General features: G+C 49.7%; 2 protein-coding genes across 3 annotated transcripts in view; one reads left to right on the top strand and one right to left on the bottom strand.

Annotated features, from left to right (window-relative positions):
• Positions 1–18,461, top strand: part of MAP2K1 (mitogen-activated protein kinase kinase 1) — a 75,905-nt gene extending 57,444 nt beyond the window's left edge. Inside the window, exons 6-11 of the mRNA XM_052646592.1 lie at positions 10,331–10,455; positions 13,243–13,444; positions 14,459–14,523; positions 16,308–16,369; positions 16,750–16,795; positions 17,436–18,461. Coding sequence (XP_052502552.1) covers positions 10,331–10,455; positions 13,243–13,444; positions 14,459–14,523; positions 16,308–16,369; positions 16,750–16,795; positions 17,436–17,549 — 614 coding nt within the window. The 3' untranslated portion in view covers positions 17,550–18,461. The remainder of the gene's footprint in view (positions 1–10,330; positions 10,456–13,242; positions 13,445–14,458; positions 14,524–16,307; positions 16,370–16,749; positions 16,796–17,435) is intronic.
• Positions 16,788–23,464, bottom strand: SNAPC5 (small nuclear RNA activating complex polypeptide 5). 2 transcript variants are annotated; one of them, XM_052646594.1, is made up of 5 exons: positions 23,367–23,416; positions 22,853–22,957; positions 22,035–22,124; positions 21,129–21,262; positions 16,788–17,642 (listed from the first exon to the last, which is right to left on the bottom strand). In XM_052646594.1, the coding sequence occupies exons 2-4, from the start codon at positions 22,925–22,927 to the stop codon at positions 21,146–21,148; spliced, it is 282 nt and encodes a 93-aa protein (XP_052502554.1). In that variant the 5' UTR covers positions 22,928–22,957; positions 23,367–23,416; the 3' UTR covers positions 16,788–17,642; positions 21,129–21,145. The 2 variants fall into 2 exon arrangements, with proteins under 2 accessions (XP_052502554.1, XP_052502553.1); XM_052646593.1 differs by lacking the exon at positions 22,853–22,957 and having other exon boundaries at positions 23,367–23,464.
• Positions 23,465–24,252: the final 788 nt, after the last annotated feature.

A 24,252-nucleotide genomic window follows, 5' to 3' on the forward strand; every position in this document is an offset into this window, starting at 1 on the left:
TTAGATTCGCTTATACCTTGGGGCCCTCCTGCTCAGAGTACCCTCCCAGAGAGTTCCTTATTGCCCAGGATAAAGCATTCTGTGAAAACAGGGAGCTCTCGAGTTAGGGTGAGATTTCAGCATTCTACAGAGACTGAGAGTGTTTTTGGATCCTAGTCCTGGGAATAGTGGAGAGTCTTTAAGTTATCTCAAGGGACCCCAGCAGCAGCCTCCGGAAGAACAGGGTTCTCACAGCCATCAGGATTTCAACCTCTGAAGTCCTCCTCTCACTTCAGTCAGACTTGCTGTTGGCACTGACAATCAAGATTTTAAGTGGCCCAAGTTTGTTGTTTTACAAGCTGTTGGTGGCAGATTCACATATAATGGGTTTCTGAGTGGCTGCTTCTGTGACCCCTGCAAGGCGCTGTCCTCCCTGCCAGTTTTCCTGGCATCTTGCCAGGCTTCCCCGAGGCCCGTGAGGGTGGCCCTGCAGCTGTGCACAGCGCTGTGTCCTGAGCACAGTCCCCGCCCGTGTGTGGTAGGGGGATGCCATCAGAGCCTCAACCCGTGGGCGGCCCATGGTGTCCGGGGGGCACCCTGGCTGCACCTCAGCTTCCTCTGCCCGCCAGGCTCATCTCCCGCCTGGTGGCGACAGCCTCAAGGGGGCAGTTAGCTTACAGGGAGAGCCGATCCCTTTGGACTGTGTCTGGACCCCCTACACCTTGTAGATGGAAAGAAACAGTGCCTGATTAATAGCTGGAATCCAGCGTGTGGTCTCTGGTTCGAAATGTGAGTCACGTTCTCTAGAATTACCTCAGTGCTAGACCCACAGCGATGGATTATGTCTCCAGACGAGTTTGTTTCTTAGCATCTCAAGTGAGGCAGATGGGCCGTTGGAGGAGGAAAGTGCTTCCTCAGATCCCTTTAGGGAAGCGTCGTGGAGGAGGTGGTATTTGGGCTGAGCTTGGAAACATGAGGAGAAGTTATGCAGGTGGCAGTGTTAGCACGAGGGATTCTAGGTAGGGAAACACATGAATCACGATGACACAGCGGCCGGGAAACACAGATAATGTCCTTGCAGGAAACAGCAAGTCGTTTAGAATATTTAGAACAAAGGATTCCTGGTGCTAAGTGGTGGGAGTTAAGTGAGAATTAGTTGAAGCAGTTGAGGAGGGTCTTCCCTGCCATGTGCAGGGACTGGATTTTTATCCTGGGCAGTGGGGAGCTGAGGGGTGCTCCTGCACAGGGAAGGAAAGCAAGCTGTCCTTGGAGGAAGAGGCCTCTGGCTGCTGCAGCTCAGGTGACGGGGAGGGGAGCGAGGTCAGAGAGGAGGCTGCCACCATGGTTCTAGAAGAAAGAAGGTGGGTCTGAGGCACAGTAGTCATTGAGTGAAGCGCGAGGAGGACACAGGCTGGGAGAGATGACCCTGGAAAGCCTCTGAGAGCAGAGGCCGGGTGCGGGTGTGGGTGGAGGTGGGTGGGGTGGGCACAGGAAGGAAGCCCCTAGCTTTGCCCCTGGGCCCTCCCTAAGGCAGGGGGTGGAGGGGCCCCCGAGGCTGGGCCTGTTCCCTTAGGAAAGACCAGGCCGAGAGGCGATCCTGGCAGAGCTGTGTCCTGCTTCGTCTCATGTCATAAGCCGCATTTCTAGGGGCGCCAGGGCCGGGGCACTGCTGCTCTGCTCAGGCGCAGATGACTTCCTGAGCTCTGTGGGCCCAGGAGAGCTGGTCTGTCTTGCAAGGTTGGTGACCAAAGGAGGGGTAGCTTTTATCAACCAGTACCTTAGCAAGGTGGACCCCACCTTGCTCACCGTGCCCAGCGCCACAGTGACAGTGGAGAAGCTGGTGCACGATCTCAGCTAGAGGGGGAACCAGCATTAGGCTTAATGGCACCGAATTCATTAGAAACAGAGTGGTATTTTCTTTTTCCACGAAGAGAAAGTCTTGGTTGAGCAAGGCTGGCGATGAGTAGATAATTGTTGAAGTTGATGTTGGTATATGTTCATACTCTACTTTTGTGAATGTTTGGATTTTTAAGAGGGGAAAAAATAGGAGGAGGCAAAAGTACTAATGTGACAAGTGACATACGTGGTAAGAGCTTCAGGGAGAAGGCAGCCTTGTGGGTGTGCTGTGGTCAGGTGAGGCCTCCCAGGGGAGGTGGGAGCCTCTCAGGGAGGATTTTTTTTTTTTTTTTTTTACATGTAACAAACTGGGCTTCCCTGGTGGTCCAGTGGTTGAGAATCTGCCTGCCAGTGTATGGGACACGGGTTCATTCCCTGGTCCAGGAGGATCCCATGCGCTGTGGAGCAGCTGGGCCTCTGCTCTAGAGCCCGTCTGCCACAGCTCTGCAGGCCATGCACTCTAGAGCATGTGCTCTGCAACAGGAGAAGCTGCCACACTGCGAAGCTGACGCAGTGCGCCTGGAGAGCAGCCCCTGCTCGCCACAGCTAGAGAAAGCCCGTGCACAGCAGCCGAGAGCCAGCACAGCCAGTCAGCCAGCCTGAAACAGACAGACAGGCAACAGAAACCAACGTGAGTCAGTGTGAACAGAAGAGAGGACTTCCTTATAAGGATCTGGGGGGCTTTCCTGAGCATTGGCAACAGCCCAGATGCTGCCAGTGCTCAGGAAGGGTCAGGACAGGGGTGGAAGACAAGTGGGATCCCGGGCAGCTTCTGTCCGCTTTTGGCTGCCTTGTCCTGCGTGCTCTGCAGCTTGGCTTTCTCTGCTGCTTTGTCCAGGGGCAGGAGGAGGGGCCTCCCACCCCAGCTCCTGCCACCTCCACCCCAGTAAGCATCAAATCTGTTCAGACACAGTGCAGGCCCAACCCAACCCTCTTAGCCCCAACTGCCAAGTCCCTGAGTATCCTAGCAGAACTCACCTGGTGCAGATAGTCTGTGGCGCTCCCTCCTATAGGGAAGGGAGGTAATCAAGAGGACACTTTTGGGTCACCTTCTCCTCCCCTCCAACAAACAAAAAAGACTAGAAGGATGGCAGGTCATATAAATACAGAGAGTATCTGGATTAGAGACCAGCCAGAGCAAATGATTCAGACAGAAACATTCAGGGACTCCTGGGGAACAGCATGGATCCTCTTGGCACTGACAGTGGTTGGGGAGGTGGGGTGGGTGGGGACATAGGTAGGAGCTCAAATGTTAGCTTTTATTCCCGGCCCCCAAGCTTCAGACTTAGACGACAAACAACAAGCTAGAGCTGTTGAAATCTAAATTCTATTTCTCATATGTAGTTCCTCTTACTTATTGAGCCCTTAGTACCTGCCATCAAGTAGGAATTACTGCTCTCACCTGACAGCCAAGGAATCCAGCTACAGGAGGCTCGTGATTTTGGCCGGGCTCACACAGCCTATGCTGGTAGAGCTAGGATTCAAATCCAGATCTGCCTGACTCCAAAGCTGGTGCTCCCATTTCCACACCACAGTACATGCCTACTTATGGTAATTTTTGATGCCAGTTGATAGTAAGAGTCAGTGGATGTTAGGATTCTTGGTTGTTAGTGAACACAAATTAGCTCAAGCAGTAAAAGAGGTTGTTTGTTTGGCTTAGCTAACCAAACCCCAGGAAGAGAAAGAATGGACCCCGGCCTTAGGGAAGATTGTGTCTAAGGACTCAAATGCCATTAGCTGTTATACTTCAGTTAAGATGTGCGGTCAGTTCTCTATACCTGCATGCTTGGATTCAGCCAACCTACAGATGGAAAATATTTGGGAAAAAGTTCCAAAAAGCAAAATTTGATTTACATTGTGTTTTCATTGTGTTTATAACTATTTACATTGTATTAAGTATTATAAGTAATCTAGAAGTGACTTAAAGTATACAGGAGGATGTGTGTAGGTTATGTGCAAATACGCCATCATTTTATATAAGGGTCTTGAGCATCTGCAGATTTTGGTATCCATGGAGGTGGGGGTGGGGTGGGGGGGTGTCCTGGAACCTGTTAATTCTCGCTCATTTGTTTCTCTTCTAGAGTTGGCTTTTTTCTCTCAGGCCAGCTGTCTCTACCACATGGGAACCATTGCCTCTGGCTTTAGTCTCATTATCAGAGAGGCAAGAGCTTTTCCCAGCCTCTGACGGAAAATCCCGAAGAACACTCTAATTGAACTAATACGGGTCTTGTACTCAGAACCCACAGGGTCACCAGGAGGTTGGTGGCCCAGCCTGCATCAGGGGCCTGCCCTGTGGCCTGGGGACAGAGGTCTGATGGTCAGTCTCCGTCCGAAGCAGCTGGCTGGAGTCAGGGAGGCATGCCTTTCCCAAAGTTAGTGTGTGTGCGGGGGGAGGGTCCTTCTCTTCTCAGTAGACGACACACGGAATGCCAGCTCCGTTTAGCTTCGGTTTGTCCTTACCTGGCAAACAGACTGTCCTCGGTGTTTTCCTTCAGGGCCTGTCTCAGGCTAAGCTAGGAATGACTGATGAGTGAACTTGATTTCACGAGTGAATCATGCTGACTGTGACCCAGGCATCAAGGGTAATGCCTTACTTGGGTGCAGCTTGGGTCCCCATGGTGCTGCTACTGCTGCTAAGTTGCTTCAGTCGCGTCTGACTCTGTGCGACCCCATAGATGGCAGCCCACCAGGCTCCCCCGTCCCTGGGATTCTCCAGGCAAGAACACTGGAGTGGGATGCCATTTCCTTCTCCAATGCATGAAAGTGAAAAGTGAAAGTGAAGTCAGTTGTGTCTGACTCTTAGCGACCCCATGGATTGCAGCCTACCAGGCTCCTCTGTCCATGGGATTTTCCAGGCAAGAGTACTGGAGTGGGTCGCCATTGCCTTCTCTTTAACTATGGTGATATTATTAGAAATTCTCTCCCACTTCCCATTTAAAACCAAACAGATTTCCAGTCTAACTCTGCCTTTCCTTTTGGCATCTTTTTTCCCCCCTTTCCTCCTGCTGAGCTAAATTAACTTTCAGCAGGTCAAACCAGGTTTTTAGCTGATTTCTCTGTCTTGAAGTACAGATGATAATGTCCAAGTAGCCAGCACTGTTTTCCTGTCCACCGGTGGTTGATTTGCTTTGTGATAGATTGCATATCTGCTTGTCTTCGGAAGTCACTTAGTCTGGAAGGTGAAGTATACTGCTCTAAGGCAGGTTCTTCTTGGGTTTTTTGGCCATGCCATGCGGCATGTGACATCTAAATTTCCCAACCAGGGGTCAAACCTGTGCCATCCTGCATTGGAAGCATGATGGAGTCTTAACCACTAGACTGCCAGCGAAGTCCCTAAGGCAGGTTCTCTTAATGGGAAGGTTACTCTGTGGTCTTTTGCAAGGGGCTTCTACTTGAACCTTAATTTTCATATCTATAATATGGGGCTGCTCTGCCGTATGTTATTATGGGGTCATTTGGAATGAGGAATCAGGGAGTCCAGGATCCATAAACTCATGCCTTGACTACTCCCTTTCCCCCTTTTTCTTTCTCTCTCTCGCTTCTCTCCCTCTCTCTCTGGTTCAACCCCTTTACCTTCTGCTGAGGCTGTTATTACTACCCGATTTCAGATTCTGACTATTTCTTGGAATGGCGTGTGCTGATGAAAACCAAATCATGGCTTAGTGTGACATCATCTTGTGTTAATTGTCAGCATTTGCGTGCCTTTTGGGTCAGGGATGAGCACTGCATTTGCAGAGAGGGGCACACAAAGGTAAAGAATGAAAGCAATTCAGAACTAATGAATCATGGGAGGGAAGTAAAAATTAAAATGCAGTTGCTGGACTTGGTTGCAAAACTCTTGAAAGCAGAGAGATAAAAATAACTGCTGGTTAGGACCTGGCACGCGTGCTCCAAAGGCTTACTGTGTGAACTCACTTGTTAATCAGGGGGCTCTAGTTCCCACTGTCAGCACGTCTCCTGCAGTTAAACTTGCCCAGGAGGGTAATGAGCTGAAGTGAGAAGGAAGTGCTTGCTCACTAACCCAGAGCACAGAATTATAATCTCTCGCAATCAAACTTTAAGGATTTCAGCCTACCCCAAGTCAGCTCCTATTCCCAGATAAAGCTTGTTTTATTGGTTACCCCCTTGACAGGTAACTCCCAGACTCTGGGCCTCGGTGTTTCTTGTCTGTTCAGTTCAGTCACTCAGTCGTGTCCAAATCTTTGTGACCCTATGAACTGCAGCACACCACGCCTCCCTGTCCATCACCAACTCCCGGAATTCACCCAAACCCATGTCCATTGAGTCGGTGATGCCATCCAACCATCTCATCCTCTGTCGTCCCCTTCTCTTCCTGCCCCCAATCCCTCCCAGCATCAGGATCTTTTCAAATGAGTCAGCTCTTTGCATCAGGTGGCCAAAGTATTTTGAGTTTCAGCTTCAACATCAGTCCTTCCAATGAATACCCAGGACTGATCTCCTTTAGGATGGACTGCTTGGGTCTCCTTGCAGTCCAAGGGACTCTCAAGAGTCTTCTCCAACACCACAGTTCAAAGGCATCAATTCTTCGGCGCTCAGCTTTCTTTATAGTCCAACTCTCACATCCATACATGACCATTGGAAAAACCATAGCCTTGCCTAGATGGACCTTTGTTAGCAAAGTAATGTCTCTGCTTTTCAATATGCTGTCTAGGTTGGTCATAACTTTCCTTCCAAGGAGTAAGCGTCTTTTAATTTCATGGCTGCAGTGTGCACAGGGGTTAATAATGCTTACTTCACAGCACGGTTGTGAGGGTTAAAGATGACTGTATTTAAAAGGCCTGGCATAGTAGGTGTTCAGTGAACCGGAGCTGTTGTGATGTCTTCCTACGTTGACTGGTTCTTATTTGTTGAGTTCCGTCTCCTGTGGTGGTGGCAGCCTGGACAGGAACTGGTCCTTTCTACTCACAGCTCAGTGCAGGCACTTTATTAGTGTTTATAAAGAATAAACAAGTGAATTCTTTAATCCACAGAGGGGTAGAAAATGCTCAGAAGTCGAGTTGAAGCCATGTGCTCATTGGGGGGGAAATCAAGAAGCTTTGAACAGTGGTTATTTCTGGTGCAGAAAATATCAGAAAAGAAAATTCTTTCTTCCACTTAGTTTTTTCATAACACCTTCTTACTCGTTTATGAAGAAGAGGGGTTTATCCTTTTTCATTGTTGCAGAGGCTGGGCAGGATCTGGGTTTCAGACTTTAGCATTTTATAGGTTTCCTAGGGAAGCTTGTCAGCTTGGGAGCTTAGAGGCTAGCAGATACTTCCTGTGAAATGCAGCATGGCCCATCACTTGCTGGGGCTCCTTCCAGCTTCACTCTCCTGATATTGGAGGGTTGGAAAGAGAACCCACGGCCTGGAGAGGCCTCGGGAAGTGGAGAGGGATCACCTGGGCCTGTAACAATCACAGTGTTTGAGGCGGCTGCAAGGAAAGATGAGGGAAGAAGCCTGACTAAACCTCCCAGAGCTCCAGAGCAGGGCAGTATTCCATGTTGGGAAAGGCCTTCAAAAGAACCAGGCTTCTATTAGATGAAGAAGTGAGAGGGCAGGTGGGAAAGGAGGATGTTTTAGGTGCAGGGATCAGTTAGGCAGGCGAGCCGGACATGGAGACGTGCTGCGGCAAGAAGTTGGAGAAGTGAGCAGGACAGTGGGCTTGGAAAGGCAGGCCGAGGGGCCTGGCCTGTGCTGAGAGGCAGATGGGAGCCGCTGCAGGCTCTGTGCAGGGGCGGTCCCCCTGGAGGCGCACAGGTCACTGTGTAAGACCGGCCGGAAGAGGAAGCTGCTGGGGACAGGAGCAGAGGAAGGAGGGGTGGGGACTGTGGGAAGCAAATCCAGGAGGCTGCTAGTGGGAGGAAACAGCCTCTCAGGCCTTATCTGACCTCTTTTCTGTCCCCAGAAAAGAGCCCGACTTCGCTGGGGTGCCAGGGCGGAGCATGTCCTGTCCTGGCAGCTCCAGCCACTTGTCCTGGTGTGGAAGAAGTTAGGATGTCTCCAAACAGCTTCTTGTTAGGCCTTCAGGGTCACCTTGAGGGGCCCTGTGTGTGCATTTGGCTTCCAGGGTGAATGTGGTCCAAGCAGGGAAACACCCCGTCCCTGCTCCATTTGCATGGGTGTTTCAGCCTCCCAGGCAGTGTTCCTGGGGCGAGTGGGGGAAGCGGGAGCTGACAGCCAGAGAGGGAGGAAAGTGGCATTATATAAGTTTGCAAAAAAGGAGGCTGGCTTGCCATGTGAACAGAAATCAGATACAGGAGAGCCACAGAGGCCGTGCAGCCTCTCCCGAGCAGCGGCTGTGGCCTGGGGAGTGGTGTCTGAGCAGCAGGGGCAAGTGAGGGAGCGGGTGTCTGGAGCCGTGAGCTGCCGGTCTTGGAGTGCAACCGTGAAAGAATCCTTCTTTGTGATCCTGTCACGTGTGTGCTCTTTAAATGCCCACAGTTCATCCGGCGGATCCTGGTCTCCATCTGGTGAGGCTACGAGAGCTGTGGTGGTTATCACCACTTTACCGATCCGCAGACCTCAGACTACAAAAGCCAAGGGCTCGCCCAAGGCTGCATGTGGAACATGTGGCAGGGCCAGGACCCGAATACAGGTCTCCTGTCTCTGTAGCTAGTGCCGCTCTTTTGCTTTTATAAGAAGACCTAATAGGTCATTTCTGAACAGGCCATGGGAACACTGGAAGGTGAGGGCGCTCGGGGCTTTGTGGTCAGTCACTCAGGGTATGAGTGATGTATGAGCAGGGTGAGTGGGGAGAAGACAGGTCCAGGCATCACAAGGTCTGAATTCTGGTTCCCACTTTATCCAGTTTTTGCTGTGTGACCTCAGTCAAGTCCCTGGACCCCTTTGGGCCTTAGGCTTTTCATCTCCACCATGAAGGGGAGGAGCCAGATGCCTTCTCAGGCTACTTCTGACACCTGTGTCTATATGGGAGACATGGGGGCGTGCCAGTGGGTTTGGAAAGATCTCGAATTCTGTGCTGCTGTGTCCTGTGACACGTAGATGGCTGGGTCTTAGAAAGACAGTACCCATGGTGTGAAGTGTGTGTGTGTCCCCGGTGAGTTTAGCCCCATTCATTCACAGACATCGAGGAGTACTTCCTGTATTGTCCTGTCAGGTATTGTTCTGTATCTGCAGTTAAAGGAGTGAGGCAAACTGCCAGCGTCCCTGCCCTGGTGGAGCCGGTGGTGGGTGGAGAGAGGCTGGAGCTGGCATGGCTGTGGTTAGGACCTGACCCAGGCTGGGGATGATGAGGGGCTAGGTAGAGGTGGGCAGGCAAGGACTTCCTGGGATATGAGAGAGGGATTTTTTTGTTTGTTTGTTTACCCTTGGAAAGATACTTAAATGGATCTGTTAGAATCTGTGTAAGAATAAATAAACACATTCTCGTGGGTATTGAAGGGGAGCATAATAAAATCTTAATAGTAGCTCTGGTAGGTTGGGATTATGAGGGTTTCACTCTTGCCTCTGGTTCTCCAGATGCCCTGTGTTTGTATTACACCCGTCAGAGATTCCCTGTCAGAGTTTATGATTTTGCTCTGGGGTTTGGCTTGCTCTCGAGTGGGTCTCCTTGTTTGCTAATGTCTGTCCACAAACCTGGTGCCTGGGGCCCCTTTACCAAGTCCCAGCCTCTGCTCTTCCTGCTTCATGGGACAGTTGTTTCAATCAGAGGAGTTGGTAAAAGGAAAATGTTGAGAAATCTACCTCTTGGCAAAGGGAAGGGCCAGTGGACTAATACTCATGGTGGGCGCCAGGGTGGCCGTGGGGCTGGCTCGAGTGCAGCGAAGGGGAAAGGGGCCGGTGCTGGGGACACTGTCCTGACCCCGAGGAGCAGCTATCAGCCCTCCCTAGTTCTCGGGCCCCGACAATGAGAGACTCTCCTTAACTAACAGGTAGACGCAACTGTGCAGGCTCTTAAAGAAGTGACTTCAGTGAAAGAGAATCGGAAGTTGGCTCCCATCCCCTGGCACACACATTTTTAAAACCCCCATCTTCTGTGCTTGTCGGGTCAAGAATAGCAGTGCCCACCTCCATCCTACCCTCCTTTGGTCTTTGGTGTGTAGCCTCAGCAAGATACAGGCCTTACTATTCCTTCCTCCCTGTGATCCGGTGATAGGCGCTGTGTCTTGCCAACAGAGGCGGCTGAAGCAGCAGACCTTTCAGCCTTGATTACTCATGGTAACTGACTCCTTCCTGTGGGTCATCTGGCCAAGACTGGATTCTGAGTGGAAAACACTGGCTCTCTGTCTTGCTTCTGTAGCAGCTTGTCACTCTTCTGCTGACGGGTCTTCCCTGAGCCCTGAGCCGGGGGAATAGGGGCCATGGTGTCCCGTGTCTGTGAGCCAAGTGCTGGCTCCGTGATGGGGGCATCCGCGGTCAGGGCTAGTCTGGCTGGGCAGCGCTTCCCAGCCTACCTGTCAGTTCTCTACCTTCCTGTTTTCTTTCCCCTACAGATGTCAAGCCGTCCAACATCCTAGTGAACAGCCGTGGGGAGATCAAGCTCTGTGACTTTGGGGTCAGCGGGCAGCTCATCGACTCCATGGCCAACTCTTTCGTGGGCACCAGGTCCTACATGTCGGTATGAGCACCTCGTTCCGTTTCTCGAGGTTCTTGTCTGATCAGGAATAGGAGCCAAGTGGGTGTCTTCCCATGTGGAGCCAGACCCTTGTGCTTGGGTGATGGGGATGGGGGAAAAAGAAATGAGGGATGCGCCTTGTGGTCCCTCCCTGAGGAGATCACAGTCTCAGGGGAGATGGGCTCGGCCTTTCACAGGCCTTGGAGCATAGTCGGGGCACTGGGACCTTGATTCACTGGAAGAGACAGTGGATCACAGCTTCAGCTCAAACTGGCGCTTGGATGTTTCCAGAGCTTGGCTTTCATTCTGTAGACATGGAGCTCCAGCCACCCTCAGGACCTCTGCCTGCTGTCTTTAGACCCTCAGAATGACATGCCCAGAAATGCCCCCACCCCAGATTGCCCCGCCTTTCCCATTAGCAGTAAATGGCATCACTGTCTCCTTAGTCTCCCAGGGTAGAAATCTGAGCATCAGCTTTCAGCCTCTCTGCCCATCTCCCCATCCTTCCAGCACCTAGTGACCCCGACTCCTGTCCTGTGAGTCTCTTCAGAATTCTTTCTCTGTGCAGTCTCTTCTCTCCCGCCTTGCTGCATGTCTCCCAGTTATCTGCCCCTCTCCCACCACAGCACAACTTCCTGGTCCCCTGGCATCTGGTTCAGCTGACAGCCTGAGGTCCCCGAGTCCCCCCACCTGCTTCCAGCTGCTCTGGCTCCCCCCACCCACCCCCACCTGTGCCCTCAGCAGCATGGCTGTGTTCCCTTGCTTCCCCCACACAGCCAGCTCCCTGAGGGGCAGGGATAAGCCTGCGGGTGCCTCTGTTGTCCTGAGGGTCCAGTTTGGGGCCTGGGCCATGGTCGGTGCTCAGGGAATGCTTGGCCAAGTGGGTGAACGTGTGGTTGACGAATGGGCGGGAACATGGCTAATGCTCCTAAGAATGATTCAGAAAGGGGAAACGTGGCTTTGGGTGAGGGCTGACTGAGGCCCAGTAGAGGAGCCTTACTTGAAGTGAGTGGGGGGGGGTCTTCGGAGGTGAAAGGAGGGGTTGGCACAGGGGCTCGGGGCATCTTAGCACGTTGTGTTTTGCGTGCAGTCTTTCAAGCACTTTCACGTCCTGCAGTGAGGATCCCATTTGAACCGTATGGTTGTCCCATTTTAGAGATGAGGAAATCTAGACTCAGGGAGGTGAGGTGACCCATGCACTTCCCGTTGCAGAGCCAGGGTTGAAAGCCAGGCCTCCCGGCCGCTGAGTCCACCTTGCACTGCAGGCCCTCACTTGTTCTTCAGTACAGTTTGGCAGCTGCTCCTGGCCCCCGTGTGGCAGGTCCTGCTCCCGTCCATTTCCTGCTTGCCTGTCCCCTGCCCACAAGTGATTCCAGCCACTGGCAACATGACTCACCGGGCGCTGACCCACATCTGCATCCCCCCCATTCCAGTGGCTAAAAGACATGAAACCCGTGGGCCCTTCAGCTTCTTCCCTGAATGTCTAAAAACTGAGCAGCTAGCACCCTGGGCTACTCAACTGCTAACTCTTTGGGTTTAAAATCAGTTAATAGGCCCTGGAACTTATATTGATCCTGGGTTTAGTAGTTTGGGTTTTGTGGTTACGTGGTCAGTTCCAAAATAGTTCAGTGTTGGAGTTGGTACAAAACCCTATGGGAGAGATGAATTTGGTGTCTGTGTAAGTGTATGAGGGCTTCCCTGGTGGCTCAGATGGTCAAGAATCCACCTGCAATACGGGAGACCTGGGTTCGATCCCTGGGTCAGGAAGATCCCCTGGAGGAGGGCATGGCAACCCACTCCAGTATTCTCGCCTGGAGAATCCCATGGACAGAGGAGCCAGGAGTTGGACATTATTGAGTGACTAACCACAGAAGTGTATGATGGTCAGAATAAAGTTTTTTTGATAGGGTTCTTGAAATACATGTTTAATGCTCAATAAAAATAAGCACTATGTACTTCTCTCCCACTATTTCCACCAATAACAACTCATATTTGCATAACATTTTGCAACATCTAACATACATTTTCATCTGGTTTGACCTTCTCGGTGCCCTAGGTAGCAGAGTAGGTATTTTGTTTTGTTGTTACTATCATCATTAGCCCCATTTTACAGCTGAGGAAACAGGCTCAGGATCACCTAGCTTTTAAGTCCCAGCTTGGGACTTGAACCTAGATCTCCTGACCCCAGATCCTTTGCCTTTTCTAGTTTTCCATGTTGTCCAGAACAGAGATAGTGGCAGAGCTGGTCTTAGAGCTCAGCTCTTCTTACTTGCAAGGCCAGTGTTCTTTTTACCCACTTATACCTCATTTGTGACCCACGTTCCAGAAACTTCATATTTTGGATTCAGGACTCAAGATGAGTCTCTCGTGCTGGGCTTTGATAGGCTATCCTGCACATGCAAAACCAGGATGGGCAGAGCTGGAACCACAGCTGAGGCTCAGCCAGGGTCCAGCTGGGTTGGATGCTGTTAGTTCAGGGTAGGTTGTGGGGAGACATCAGTTAGGGGTCAGAGCCATGAAGGCCAGCTAGGATTTGGTAAACAGATTATTTGGGGGCAGAAGGGGAGCCAAATTAAAGAGGTTAATGGAGGTCCTGAAACAGGATGTGAGCTCTGCTAAGGGGCAGAAGATAAAATGTAAGGCTGGGACCAGGCAGGGTGGCCCAGCACTCCTGCACTGCAGACAGGCCTCAGCGGGGCAGGAAGTCCCAGGCATTCATGAGGACTCACCCATCCCTCTGCGTGGGCCAGGCTAGCTCACAGGTGATAACTGTGTCTGTCTCTCCTGCAGCCAGAGCGACTCCAGGGGACCCATTACTCCGTGCAGTCGGACATCTGGAGCATGGGGCTCTCTCTGGTTGAGATGGCGGTCGGGAGGTATCCCATCCCTCCTCCAGATGCCAAGGAGCTGGAGCTGATGTTTGGGTGCCAGGTGGAGGGAGATGCGGCTGAGACCCCGCCCAGGCCAAGGACCCCCGGGAGGCCCCTCAGCTGTGAGTGGCCCAGTGTGGCCCCAGCTTGGACTGTGGGGTGGTCCTTTCCATCAGGGGTTTCTGGAAGGCTGATTCCTGTCTCTGGCTGCCAGGCTGGGGCAAGGGGGAAGCAGAGCATGGGGTCCAGTGTAGGAGATTATTATCATTGCCAACATCTTCCTTCCTACCATTTGTTAAGTGCCCACTGTGTTCCTGGCACTGCGCATAGTATTTTATATGTATTATCTAATTTAAAAAATCAGGACTTTAGGTAGATTTTTTTTTAATTGAGGTAAAATTCACCTAACATAAAATGCACATTTTAAAGTGTACGGTCCAGTGTTTTTAGTATACTTCTCCATATCATGCAGTCATCACCACTTTGTAATTCAAGAACGTTTCCATCACCTCCACAAGAAGCCATTTCCATTAGCACAGCTCCCTTACCTGACACCCTAGCCGTCACCAGGCTACTGTTTCCATAGACTTGCCTAGCATTGTCTAATTTTAATAGCAGTTGTGTGTGAGCACTATTATAATTTCCATTTTAGCTATGAGGAAATTGAGGCACAGGGTGCTTGACTTGCCACGTACACTTGTAAGTGGCCAAGTCTGACTCTGAGGAGGTTAGCACTGTGAAGCACTGCCCGCCTCTCTGGACTAAAGTAAACCCAGTACTTCGAAGATCCTGGCCCTGCCATTACCTTCGGACGTTGTCCCTGCCAGGACACTGCTGTCTGAGGCCCACACGAGGGCGTGTATGGGGGAGAAACAGAGAGGGCAAGGGTAGCTGGTGGTGGGTCGCCAGAGGGGCTGGTCATGAGTCTTGGGTGTGGCAGAACCCAGACTCAGACCCTGGCCAGCTGTGGCTGTGGCTGGCCCCCTCTGTGTTCAGGCCTTACCTGTGGCTCTTCTGTCTCTATCATCCACGACTTTGTTCCAGTCCCTAACATCCATGCCCACCCCTAGCCTCGAACTGGCAGTTAACCTTCTGTTTCTGAGAAGTTTTCTTTTTTCTTTTCATAAAATTTACAGCTTATGGAATGGACAGCCGACCTCCAATGGCAATTTTTGAGTTGTTGGATTACATTGTCAATGAGGTAAGGTACTGCTTGGCTTCTGTGACCTTGGAATTTATTTGCTTTTAAGGAAAAAACTCACAGTTGATCTGTCTGGGAAACCTCTGAATTGTTCCCACAGCATGGGCTGTCCCTTCCCCAGGAGCATCTTCACATAGCTCTGAGTCCCTCATCCTCTCTGATTCAGGAGCCTCCACCTGCCCATTGAATGCATTCTCATCCTTCATTCACCAGGCATTTCTTTTTTTCCACCAACCATTGTGCAGTTACTGTGTGCTAATAAGCACCTTGGGGTGGTGGTAGGAACGAGGTAGGGATCCAGGCAAAGATGGAAAAACAAGTCTCAGGTCTTAGATTGGGTAGGGAAAGCAAGGCAAACACATGCATTTTCTCTGTATAAAGCAATGAGCATAACAGGTGACAGTGTAGAAAGATATGGGAAATATTCATTATAAATTGTATGGAAAAAGTAGGTTGTAGAAGAGTATGTATACTATGACTGATTCTTTAAAGAAAATCTGTGTATGCATATTATGTGCACATAAAGTCTGGAAAGTAATATGACAGTGGTTATCTCATAGTGATGGAATTACAGGTGATTAAATTGCTGCTGCTGCTGCTAAGTCGCTTTAGTTGTGTCCGACTCTGTGCGACCCCATAGATGGCAGCCCACCAGGCTCCCCCGTCCCTTTAATACAAAGAAGATATATCATCTGTGAAATATATATGCCAGTATATTTAAATGTAAAAGGGATTGACAAGTACTCATCAGTATGGGCCTGGGGGAATTAGAAGCTCTGGACTAGCACTGGTTGCTCAGAGGGTGGGGCAGGGCTGGAGGGCAGGACAGAATTCCAGATGGTAAGGCCGGCACTGCTGGCATCAGGAGCAGCATGGGTAGAGGAAGAGGGACGAGCTCTGGCCTGTTTGGGAGGCAGCTGGAGGCCCCCACTCCACTGAGGAGCATGGTAATGGGCATTGCCCCATTCTCTTCGAGACTAGTGGAATAACTCTTCATGCTTTCTCATTTCTCTCTAAAACTAGACCCCCAAAGGGTCAAAAGGTCCCATTGGTCATTACCAATTCAACAGGGAAAATCCTGGCTCACCACAGCAGTTTAAAAAAAATCACTGCCACTGGTTCACAGGTTCCTGGGCTGATTTCAGCTCTTCACTGCCTGACTGCTCAGCTTTGTGCTAAGCACTGTGGGACAGAGAAGGGAAATGGAGGGTCTGATCTAAGCTGCATAAGAATGCAAGGAAGGTAGACTGTGTTGTATTCATATCAGGAAAGTCATCCTTTCCTGCTGGGACCCAACATTCTTCCAGACCCAGCTCTCTACAAGTTGATGTCTCACTAACCTTTCTGCACTCCTTCAGCACTCAGAAGGGGGTAGACATTTTGTCGGTCAGCCTTCTGTGATGCCCACAGGTGTGTCAGGGCTTGCACATCCTCCTCACTAGTAGTGCTCCTGGTAGTTGTGGGCTGTTTCCCTGCCACACTCCCAGATGTATGGTGGTGGAGCCTCACAGCTAAAAAGGGTCAGCTGAGGCTCAGAAAGGAAGTGATTTATTCAGCCATTCACTTTTAGTCAGATTTAGACTGGTGAGTAGTCAGAACACTGACCTGGCCCCAGTTCTGACTGGTTTGAGACTGACCACTCCAACAGGGTAAGCGGTAGCAGCCGTTGGCCTCTCAGCCCTGCCTTTCCTGGACTGGGTAAGGGCGGCACTGCCCAGGGGTGGGAGTGGAGAAGGGAGGTGGGTAGAGCAGGACACTTCTTAGGTCTCTGTGTGTACTTGCAGCCTCCTCCAAAACTGCCCAGTGGAGTATTCAGTCTGGAATTTCAAGATTTTGTGAATAAATGGTAAGTCACCTCCTTGTTCTCTGAAAGTACTTTGGTTTTGTCAGGCTCCCCATCCCTCTCGGGGAGCACAGCTTTGCCTTTCACCCTTTAGCTGCTGCCCTTCTTCCAGAGTGCTAGGACTCAGGTGACGTGTCTGACTGTAGCAGGGGGCAGAACAGCTGCTGCGCTCAGCACCTGCTGTAAAGGGACTGCCCTATTGCCTTTTGGCCTTAATTTAATTCAACAAGTGTTTATTAACCTACTGTGGCACGACACTCTGCTAACAGGAAGGTGGGTAAGGCTTAGGCACTCTTCCTCAGAGCCCATGGGGTGTGGGGAGGACAGCATGCACGCATGAACCAGCAGCAGGCAACAGCTCACGCTGTCTTTCTTCCTTTAAGCTTAATAAAAAACCCCGCAGAGAGAGCAGACCTGAAGCAACTCATGGTAAGTGATTTATTTCGGATCCTTACACTGTCATTTGCTGCATTTCATCTGTTCTCCTGTCAGTCACCCATCCAGGGCTTGCTGAGCCCATACCCTACTTTGCCTTGACTGCTGTGGCCCAGCTGATCCAGGGCCTGCAGGACCCCAAACACGGCTCCTCGGTCTTCCCATCAGTTTAATGGAAGAGCAGGGATAACCCTGCAGCCAGAGGGGATCCAGGGAAAGAAAGGGCCAGCTCGCCCCTCAGGAGGACAAGGCCTTTCTGCAGTATAGACTGGCTTCTTTTGTATTCAGCATCCTCACCAAGTAACTGTCTCCTGTGTGGTAGCAGAGGAGTGGGAATCCTCTAAGTGTCGGCACTTACATGCTGTGTAGTGCCTGGTCAGTGTAACGTGCGCTTTCGAGTCCATCAATTCTCTTGTTCCTTCAACAGCTGCAAGGCAGAGCTGCTGTCTCCATTTCATGGAGAGCAGGCTCAGGGAAGGGGTAAGACCAGCGGAGCCAGGGCTCTAGGCAGGCACTTGGACAAGGGTAGGCTCCCGGAGCTCCTTCCAAGAGCAGCACAGCCTCCAGACCCAGGACTCTTGAGTTTTCTTTCTTGGCTTTTAAGCACACTTTCTGTCTATTTCCTCACACACAGGTTCATGCTTTTATCAAGAGATCTGATGCTGAGGAAGTGGATTTTGCAGGTTGGCTCTGCTCCACCATCGGCCTTAACCAGCCCAGCACACCCACCCATGCAGCTGGTGTCTAAGTGGTTGGGAAGCAGCAGTCCCTGCCCAGGGGCATGCCGTGTTGCTTCCGGGCGGCCTTCCCATGCCTGTCTTTGTTCAGATGTGCATTTCACCTGTGACAAAGGATGAAGAACACAGCATGTGCCAAAACTCTATTCGTGTCGTTTTCAATATTATCATCTTTACTCTTATTACTACTGTTACTCCCCTAAGTGGATTGGCTTTGTGCTTGGGGCTGTTTTTGTGTATACTGATGATGAAAACATGTGCAATGTTGAATTACAGTGAAACTCTGGTGACTGTGGGTAGTCATTCTTACTGAAAACTGCACTGCTTTCCCACACCGTGAACTGGCTGGTCGCCTCTATTTTCAGGATTCTTTGACACTTGGTGGTACTTCATTCTTGCCAGGCAAACCTTCTAACTGAGTAGGAAGGAGCCTTGTAAGATCCTTCACAGGCAGTGCATGTGAAGCATGCTTTGCTGCTATAAAAATGAGCATCAGAAAGTGTGTATCATTTTATTATGTTCTTGCTTTTGGTGTAGAATTCAGCAAATTTTCATCAAAATCTAGCCAGAGCCCTTCACTGCCATGATAGCTGGGGCTTCACCAGTCTGTCTACTGTGACGGTTTGTAGACTTCTGGTTCTATTTCTATATTTATTTTTAAATATACCGTGTGGATATTTAGTGCTATGTCTCTTTAAGTTTGGATTAGTGTTTCTAAAATGGTGGAGTTACTCTGAATGTTACAAATGGATCAAGGCATTAAAATAAATGAGATCTACCTTTCACCAAACCCAAGTACTGATGCCATTGTAAACAACAGTGTGTATAGTGCCTAACAACTGTATGAAAATCCTTTTATCATTTTAATCCAGATGTTTAACAAACCTAATCTCTTACTCCAATAAATATACTATCAAATTCAAAGGATGAAAACAATTTCTGCTTTTGTGGGGGCATTTTCAGTGTCTGTAGTGGATAAATCATCAAGTGATTCAGCAGCCAGGCATTAATGAGGGGGGAAACGCAAAGACAGGAAGGAGCCTGGAAGGCGGAAATACCACACTAAGGACAAGTTCAGTGCTTTGGACCAGTGTGGCTTCCTGGAATTCTAATCTTTGGACTTTGTCCAGTTCTTCTCAGCAAGCACCCTTATCTTCCAGCCACCTTTCCTGTGGGCCTGTGAACAGATCCCATCGATTTCTCCCATCTCCTCTCATACGAGAGGAAAGCAGGAGCAGGGGGCTGGACTGGGGCAGCTGGCACTGGGGCCTCTACCCGAGGCTGCGCCACGCTGCTTACTCCACTGAGCGATGGCTCCCCGCTCACCAGTTACACCTGACACACGTCCCTGCAGAGGAGCAAGGTGCTTGGCACTGACTTCCGTGCCTGTGGGCTGGCAGTGAAATTGCAAAAAAACCCCAAAACCCACAAAGCCATGTCCTAACTGGCCACCTTTCTTTGAAAAGTAACTTTTCAGATTGAGATCATATATGAGGCTGCCTAAGTGAGCACCTCTTCCCTCATTTTCTTGAGAGAGCAGGTGATAGAAAACCAAAATAAATAAATGTCGAAACCCTTATTTCATTTTCAAATTAAAACCAGTAAATCTCCTAAGTAGGTAGTTCCATTGCAGATCTACGAGAGCCTGAGATACAGCCAGGATTTTAAATACTGGTCAATACTATATATACAAGGCTGCCTCAGCCAATCAATCATTTTTCCCCCTGAGAGGCTAACATCTGTTCTATAAGTCAACAGTCTAACTCACATGTTTTCAACATACAAACATTCAGATGAGGTTTAAGAACCACACCCTCCTCACACCCAGGGTCTTTTCCTAACAGAGGATGTCACCACCTCTGAGAATGTCTCACTGAAGTGTGTAAACTAAGGAGTGGTGTGACCTGGTGTTTAAAACCTGGATGTGAACACTTTCAAGCTCAGTGTCTTTTGAGTGGTGTTTTAAATCTCTCTTCACATTCAAAGGTACTTCACTTTGAGTCAAAAGATTTCTTCCTAGTAATTTTCACTAAGAATGATCTTATTCTCAAGAATGATGTTTCCTACATCGCTCATGCTATATTTTTAGAGCTCCCCAGGCCAAACTCCTTTTTCACACTTCCTTACTGAGATAAAATACTTGGATATTTTAATTTTGGGGCTATGGCTTTCGCAATCTTCCCCAGCCAGGGACTGAACCTGGGCCCTCAGCAGTGAAAGCACGGTAATCCTCATCATTGGACCGCTAGAGAATTACCAATAGTTAGATTTTTAAGTGATACCTCATTAGCATCTCACCGGAAACTGCTAGAGCAGATATGAATACTCTCATTTTATAGACACAAGAGCGAGAACTCCCGAAAAGGTGAAAAGCAAGCAACCAACTGGTCGTCAAGCTAGAATTCGTACCCAAATTTTCCAACTCTTAAAAACCCATGCTTGTATCTTAGACTCCAAAATGTATACCTTGATGCTTTTTGTTGCAAAATGATATTCACACTGTGTTTTCCAAGAAATGTGCTCATTTAAGCTTCTGGCTACTTCATGTAAGAGTAGCTCAGCATAACTTTAATGAAACATCAATTAACAAATATGTCTATGCTTTCTCCTAGAAAAGTTATGTAAGAAGCTGTGCTTGAGGAGGCTGTGTTTTGTTTGGCTTTTCTATTTCTGGGCAGGGCAAACTACTTTTATAAAATCAAGCAACTACATATTTGTGTGTTCACTGGAAAAGGGACAATATGCAAAAATGAGTGTCAACTTCAAATATGAAGTATCTCTTATTCTGTTAACTGTCAGGTCTTTATTACGAAATCAAATCTCGCGAGCCTCGTGATCCTTCTTCAGTGGCACAATGCCTAAGCCTAGAAATGGGTTTAAACCATGCTACTGTATCGTTCACCCCAGAGGAACTGATCCTTTGGTCTGTTGTTGTCTGGAAAGCGGCAAGCCGCGTAACAGCTATTTATCTGTGACTTATTTCTAAGCACATTTTTACCATAATGATGTCTCAACCGAGGTGTGATGGCAGCCACACATGGACCGAGGTGTGAGGCAGCCACACACGGCATGTTAGCAGTCAGTTTACGACGTTACTGAGGGGTGGCAGCAGCTGTGCTCTCAAGGGGCCCTCTGCCCTCCTCTTTGTCATCTCTCTCCCAGACTGTAGCCTCGCTCTGCTCACAAGGGTTCAGTGGCATGCAAACAGTGTTTAATTGGTTTTCTTAATAGAGGCATTGTTGGCTGCAAGGCTGCCTTGTATTTAAACTCTGCCCTTTTTGCAGATGCCAGACCTTCTCAATAGCATTTCAGAGGAAGTTTTTCGCTTAGAATACAATTATTCAATCTGACCAGCCTATAAACACAGCACCACCCATACTGCTCAATACTGAAACACTGCATCTCTGCTTTTCTGTATGTCACCAACTTTTGTTAAAGCACTCTGAAACCTGAGTTATTGATGGAACCAGGTTTACAACTACACATTCTCCTGAAGTTCTTGCTTCCTTTTAAAGCAGGCTATAGGGCCCATGAGAATTCTTTGAAGAAAGAAAGTCTCTGAGACTTAGAAATTAACTTGCATGACTAACCCGGGCTCTTCTCCCCTTCAGGAATCTTCCTCCTCCTCTTCCTCCTCCTCCTCTTCTTCTGGCACATGGCTCCTTGTGCTCAGCTCCAGTGCAGTTTGGTTGATTGATGCTTCATTGTCTACATGCATCAGCATCTGCTTTAGTCAAGGACATTATGGATTAGCAGGAAGAACATTAGCCTGAAAAGAAATTCTTAATATTTTATAATAAAATCTCAATTGTATATTCAGTCCCAATACTATCACTAAGAAGTGTGGCCACTTTGCTGTTTCTCCAAATTCTACCCTGACCCCCTCCCCCCAACCCCCACTGCCACAATGAGAGCACAGTGAATGCACTAGATTTGACAGATTACCTGATTTACACACATGGTTCTTACATAAGAACTATACACTGGCTTAGATGTGCTGCTTTCCAGTGGTTTTAAATGCTTAACACACAGCTGGGAGAACATTCAAATGTGGAATCATCTAGAAGATGATTTTCCTGAGGGCACTTGGTCAGAGGATATGAGGAGGACTAGAACTCTAGTTCTAGGCTTTGTGGTTGAAGCTACAGTCTATTATCAAATCCTAAACCTACTTACTCACAGAGCAGCAGGAATTTTGACATATTCCTGCAAAGATCTTCACTCTCCCCAGTTCATTGGTGTGACTAGAGAGAATGGAAGAGTAGGAAGGTGGAAGGGATACAATAGTACAGCCAACCGAAGTGTACCCAGCTGGTAGATGTTCCCTGTTTAAAAGAGTAATATACACTAGCCAGTTAATTAAACCAGGAGGTTCTTATTAGCACTCCCCAGAGTTCTTTGGGTTTGATACGGGTATCTACAATTTCTGATCCCTCAGCAGCATAAAAGCAGAATGGACTGCATTCTCCCCCCAGGCCCACACTGATCAAACTTACATCATGTGATGGTTCAGGTGCAGGCTGAGAGGGCAGCATCTCGCCTTCTCTTCTAGAACTAATCATCGACTGGAGGGCCAGCTCTTCAACCTAGAAAGAGTGGAGGGCACTTTCTTTACGATGTCCCTGAGCTACTGATGTGGGGGAAATGTACTGAGCATGCTCGGAGAGGTTGGCATCAGAACTGAAAAAAATGTAACCTCTGTGAAGCTCTAGAGGGAAGGGATGGGGCTCCTCAAGCCTTTCGGGCCTCTAAAGGAAACAGCATAGAAAGCTTCCTGCCCCTTTCTCCTAGGGTGAACAGGTGTTCCAGCTGAGGCAAGGGTTCCACTCGCCCAGACCTAGCAGCTCAGGGGAGGAAAACACAAGCATGCCCTTAAAAAAGCCAAGTGTCTTCTGATTGCACACGACCCAGTCTGTCTACCCCTTAATGAGATAGCAAAGGCAGGAAGAATGGAAAATGGCAGCATTTCCTAGCCATTGTTGGCACGCACACATTAGGCGTGTGCAGGCACTGCCTGTGTCCTGAGGGAAAGCACACTATTTTCATAGGTCTCAAGTTTACAAAGGGCCTTCATAACCCGAAAGTGCCCAGCAGGGATTAGGAGGAACATCCACTAAAGGGGGTTTCGTCCGCACAGGTCTGGGAAATGGCTCTAGTGGGTTTCAATCTAAACCCCTCAACAAAGCAGCTGAGTCGGTAACAGCTCCGGGGAGAAAAGCTACCGGGAACTATTTGGCTTGGTCAAAAAGTTCGTTCATCTTACATCTTAAGTTCATCGTTCATCTGTAGCATCTTACAGAAGACCCGAACGAACCTTTTGGCAAACCCAGTACTGTCGCAGGGTCTCTTCTGGCAAGGCCTTGCTGTCTCCTTTTGCACAGTGGAACATCCGCGAGTGGGCTGCCTTTGTGAGCCAGAGCTGTATCAAGCGACCATACGAGATACTGAAGAGAGGCTAGTAAATGCTGCAGGGGCTCGGGAGGGGAAGCAGGGGCCGTCTAGGCGAGCTTCGGGAGGTCGCCGTTCCTCAGCGCGTGGTGCGGGCCGCCCACGTTTACAGGGCTGTAGTGGTCCGGTGGGGGTAGTAGTGTATTCGACAAACTCAGATGAATGAGCCTCAGCCTAAACCTACAAGATCAATATTCTTAGAGGGGTGGACCCATAGTCTCAAATCCATTCCCCCTTGGTGCCTGTCTACGTCCCCGGGTCCGGGCGCGACGGCCAGGTGAGGAAAAGCTAATCGGCCGCAGACGGCTGGGCTCCGCGTAGAGCCCGGCGGCCTGGGGCGCGGGAACAACTGAGTGGAGAAATGGGGGTCGCGGGGTCACCTTGAGCCGGTTTAGCTGGTCGTGAAGAGCCGCTTTCAAGCGGAGCAGCGTCTCCTCCTCCTTGCGCAGCTCCTGCAGCCGGCTCAACATCTCGACCTGTCACGCCGGCCGCCCGCCGGGTCGCTCGATGATGACGCCACCTCCGCGCTACCGGAAGCGGAAAAGGGGACTGGGAGGGGCTGGCAGCACTGTGGGGCGGTGCAGCCTCTCTCTACCGGCGCTTTGCGCGTTTCCCCTTCGTGGACTCATGGACACCCAAACTTGGTTGTAAAGCGAAAACCGCAAAACTCCGGGGACGATAACTCCCTAAAGCAAAGGGTGTTGGCGATATAAAGGACCTGGAGATAAAAATGGTCAAGATACCGAGTGTCAACTAATTCAGCTGAGCGGTGCTGTTCTTTCATCGGTGGAGGCTACTTTAGCTCCTCCCAAACTTGCAGACCAGTCACCTGCAAACAAGGACATCAGTACAAGATCCCTACTGAGTTGAAGGTTCAGGCAGGCGCAGATTCCTGGTTACAGCAAAGGGGTTTCCAAACAGGACTGTGCAAATTAGTGGACACGAAAGTATTTTAAGCTGGATAGTGTTTTTATACTAAGCAACAGAGATCTATAAATGGGAGGATGGATTGCCAGCAGGGCAAAACGAGATGCAAAACAAGACCCTGAGTAGGGAAGCACAGTCACTTCCAGGTATTCAGACAGCGACCCGAGTTAAAAGCTTTGGAAAAACGTTTGGGTACATCTATACTCTGCACAAGCATATTAAACCTTTAATACACCAGTGACTGTGGAAAAAAACACCTGGCACTTTTTATACCAAAAGTGAAATCACTCAGTCGTGTCTGACTCTTTGCGATCCCATGGACTGTAGCCCACCAGGCTC

The sequence above is a fragment of the Budorcas taxicolor genome, chromosome 10 (assembly GCF_023091745.1).
Source record: "Budorcas taxicolor isolate Tak-1 chromosome 10, Takin1.1, whole genome shotgun sequence".
NCBI classification, from domain to species: Eukaryota; Metazoa; Chordata; class Mammalia; order Artiodactyla; family Bovidae; genus Budorcas; species Budorcas taxicolor.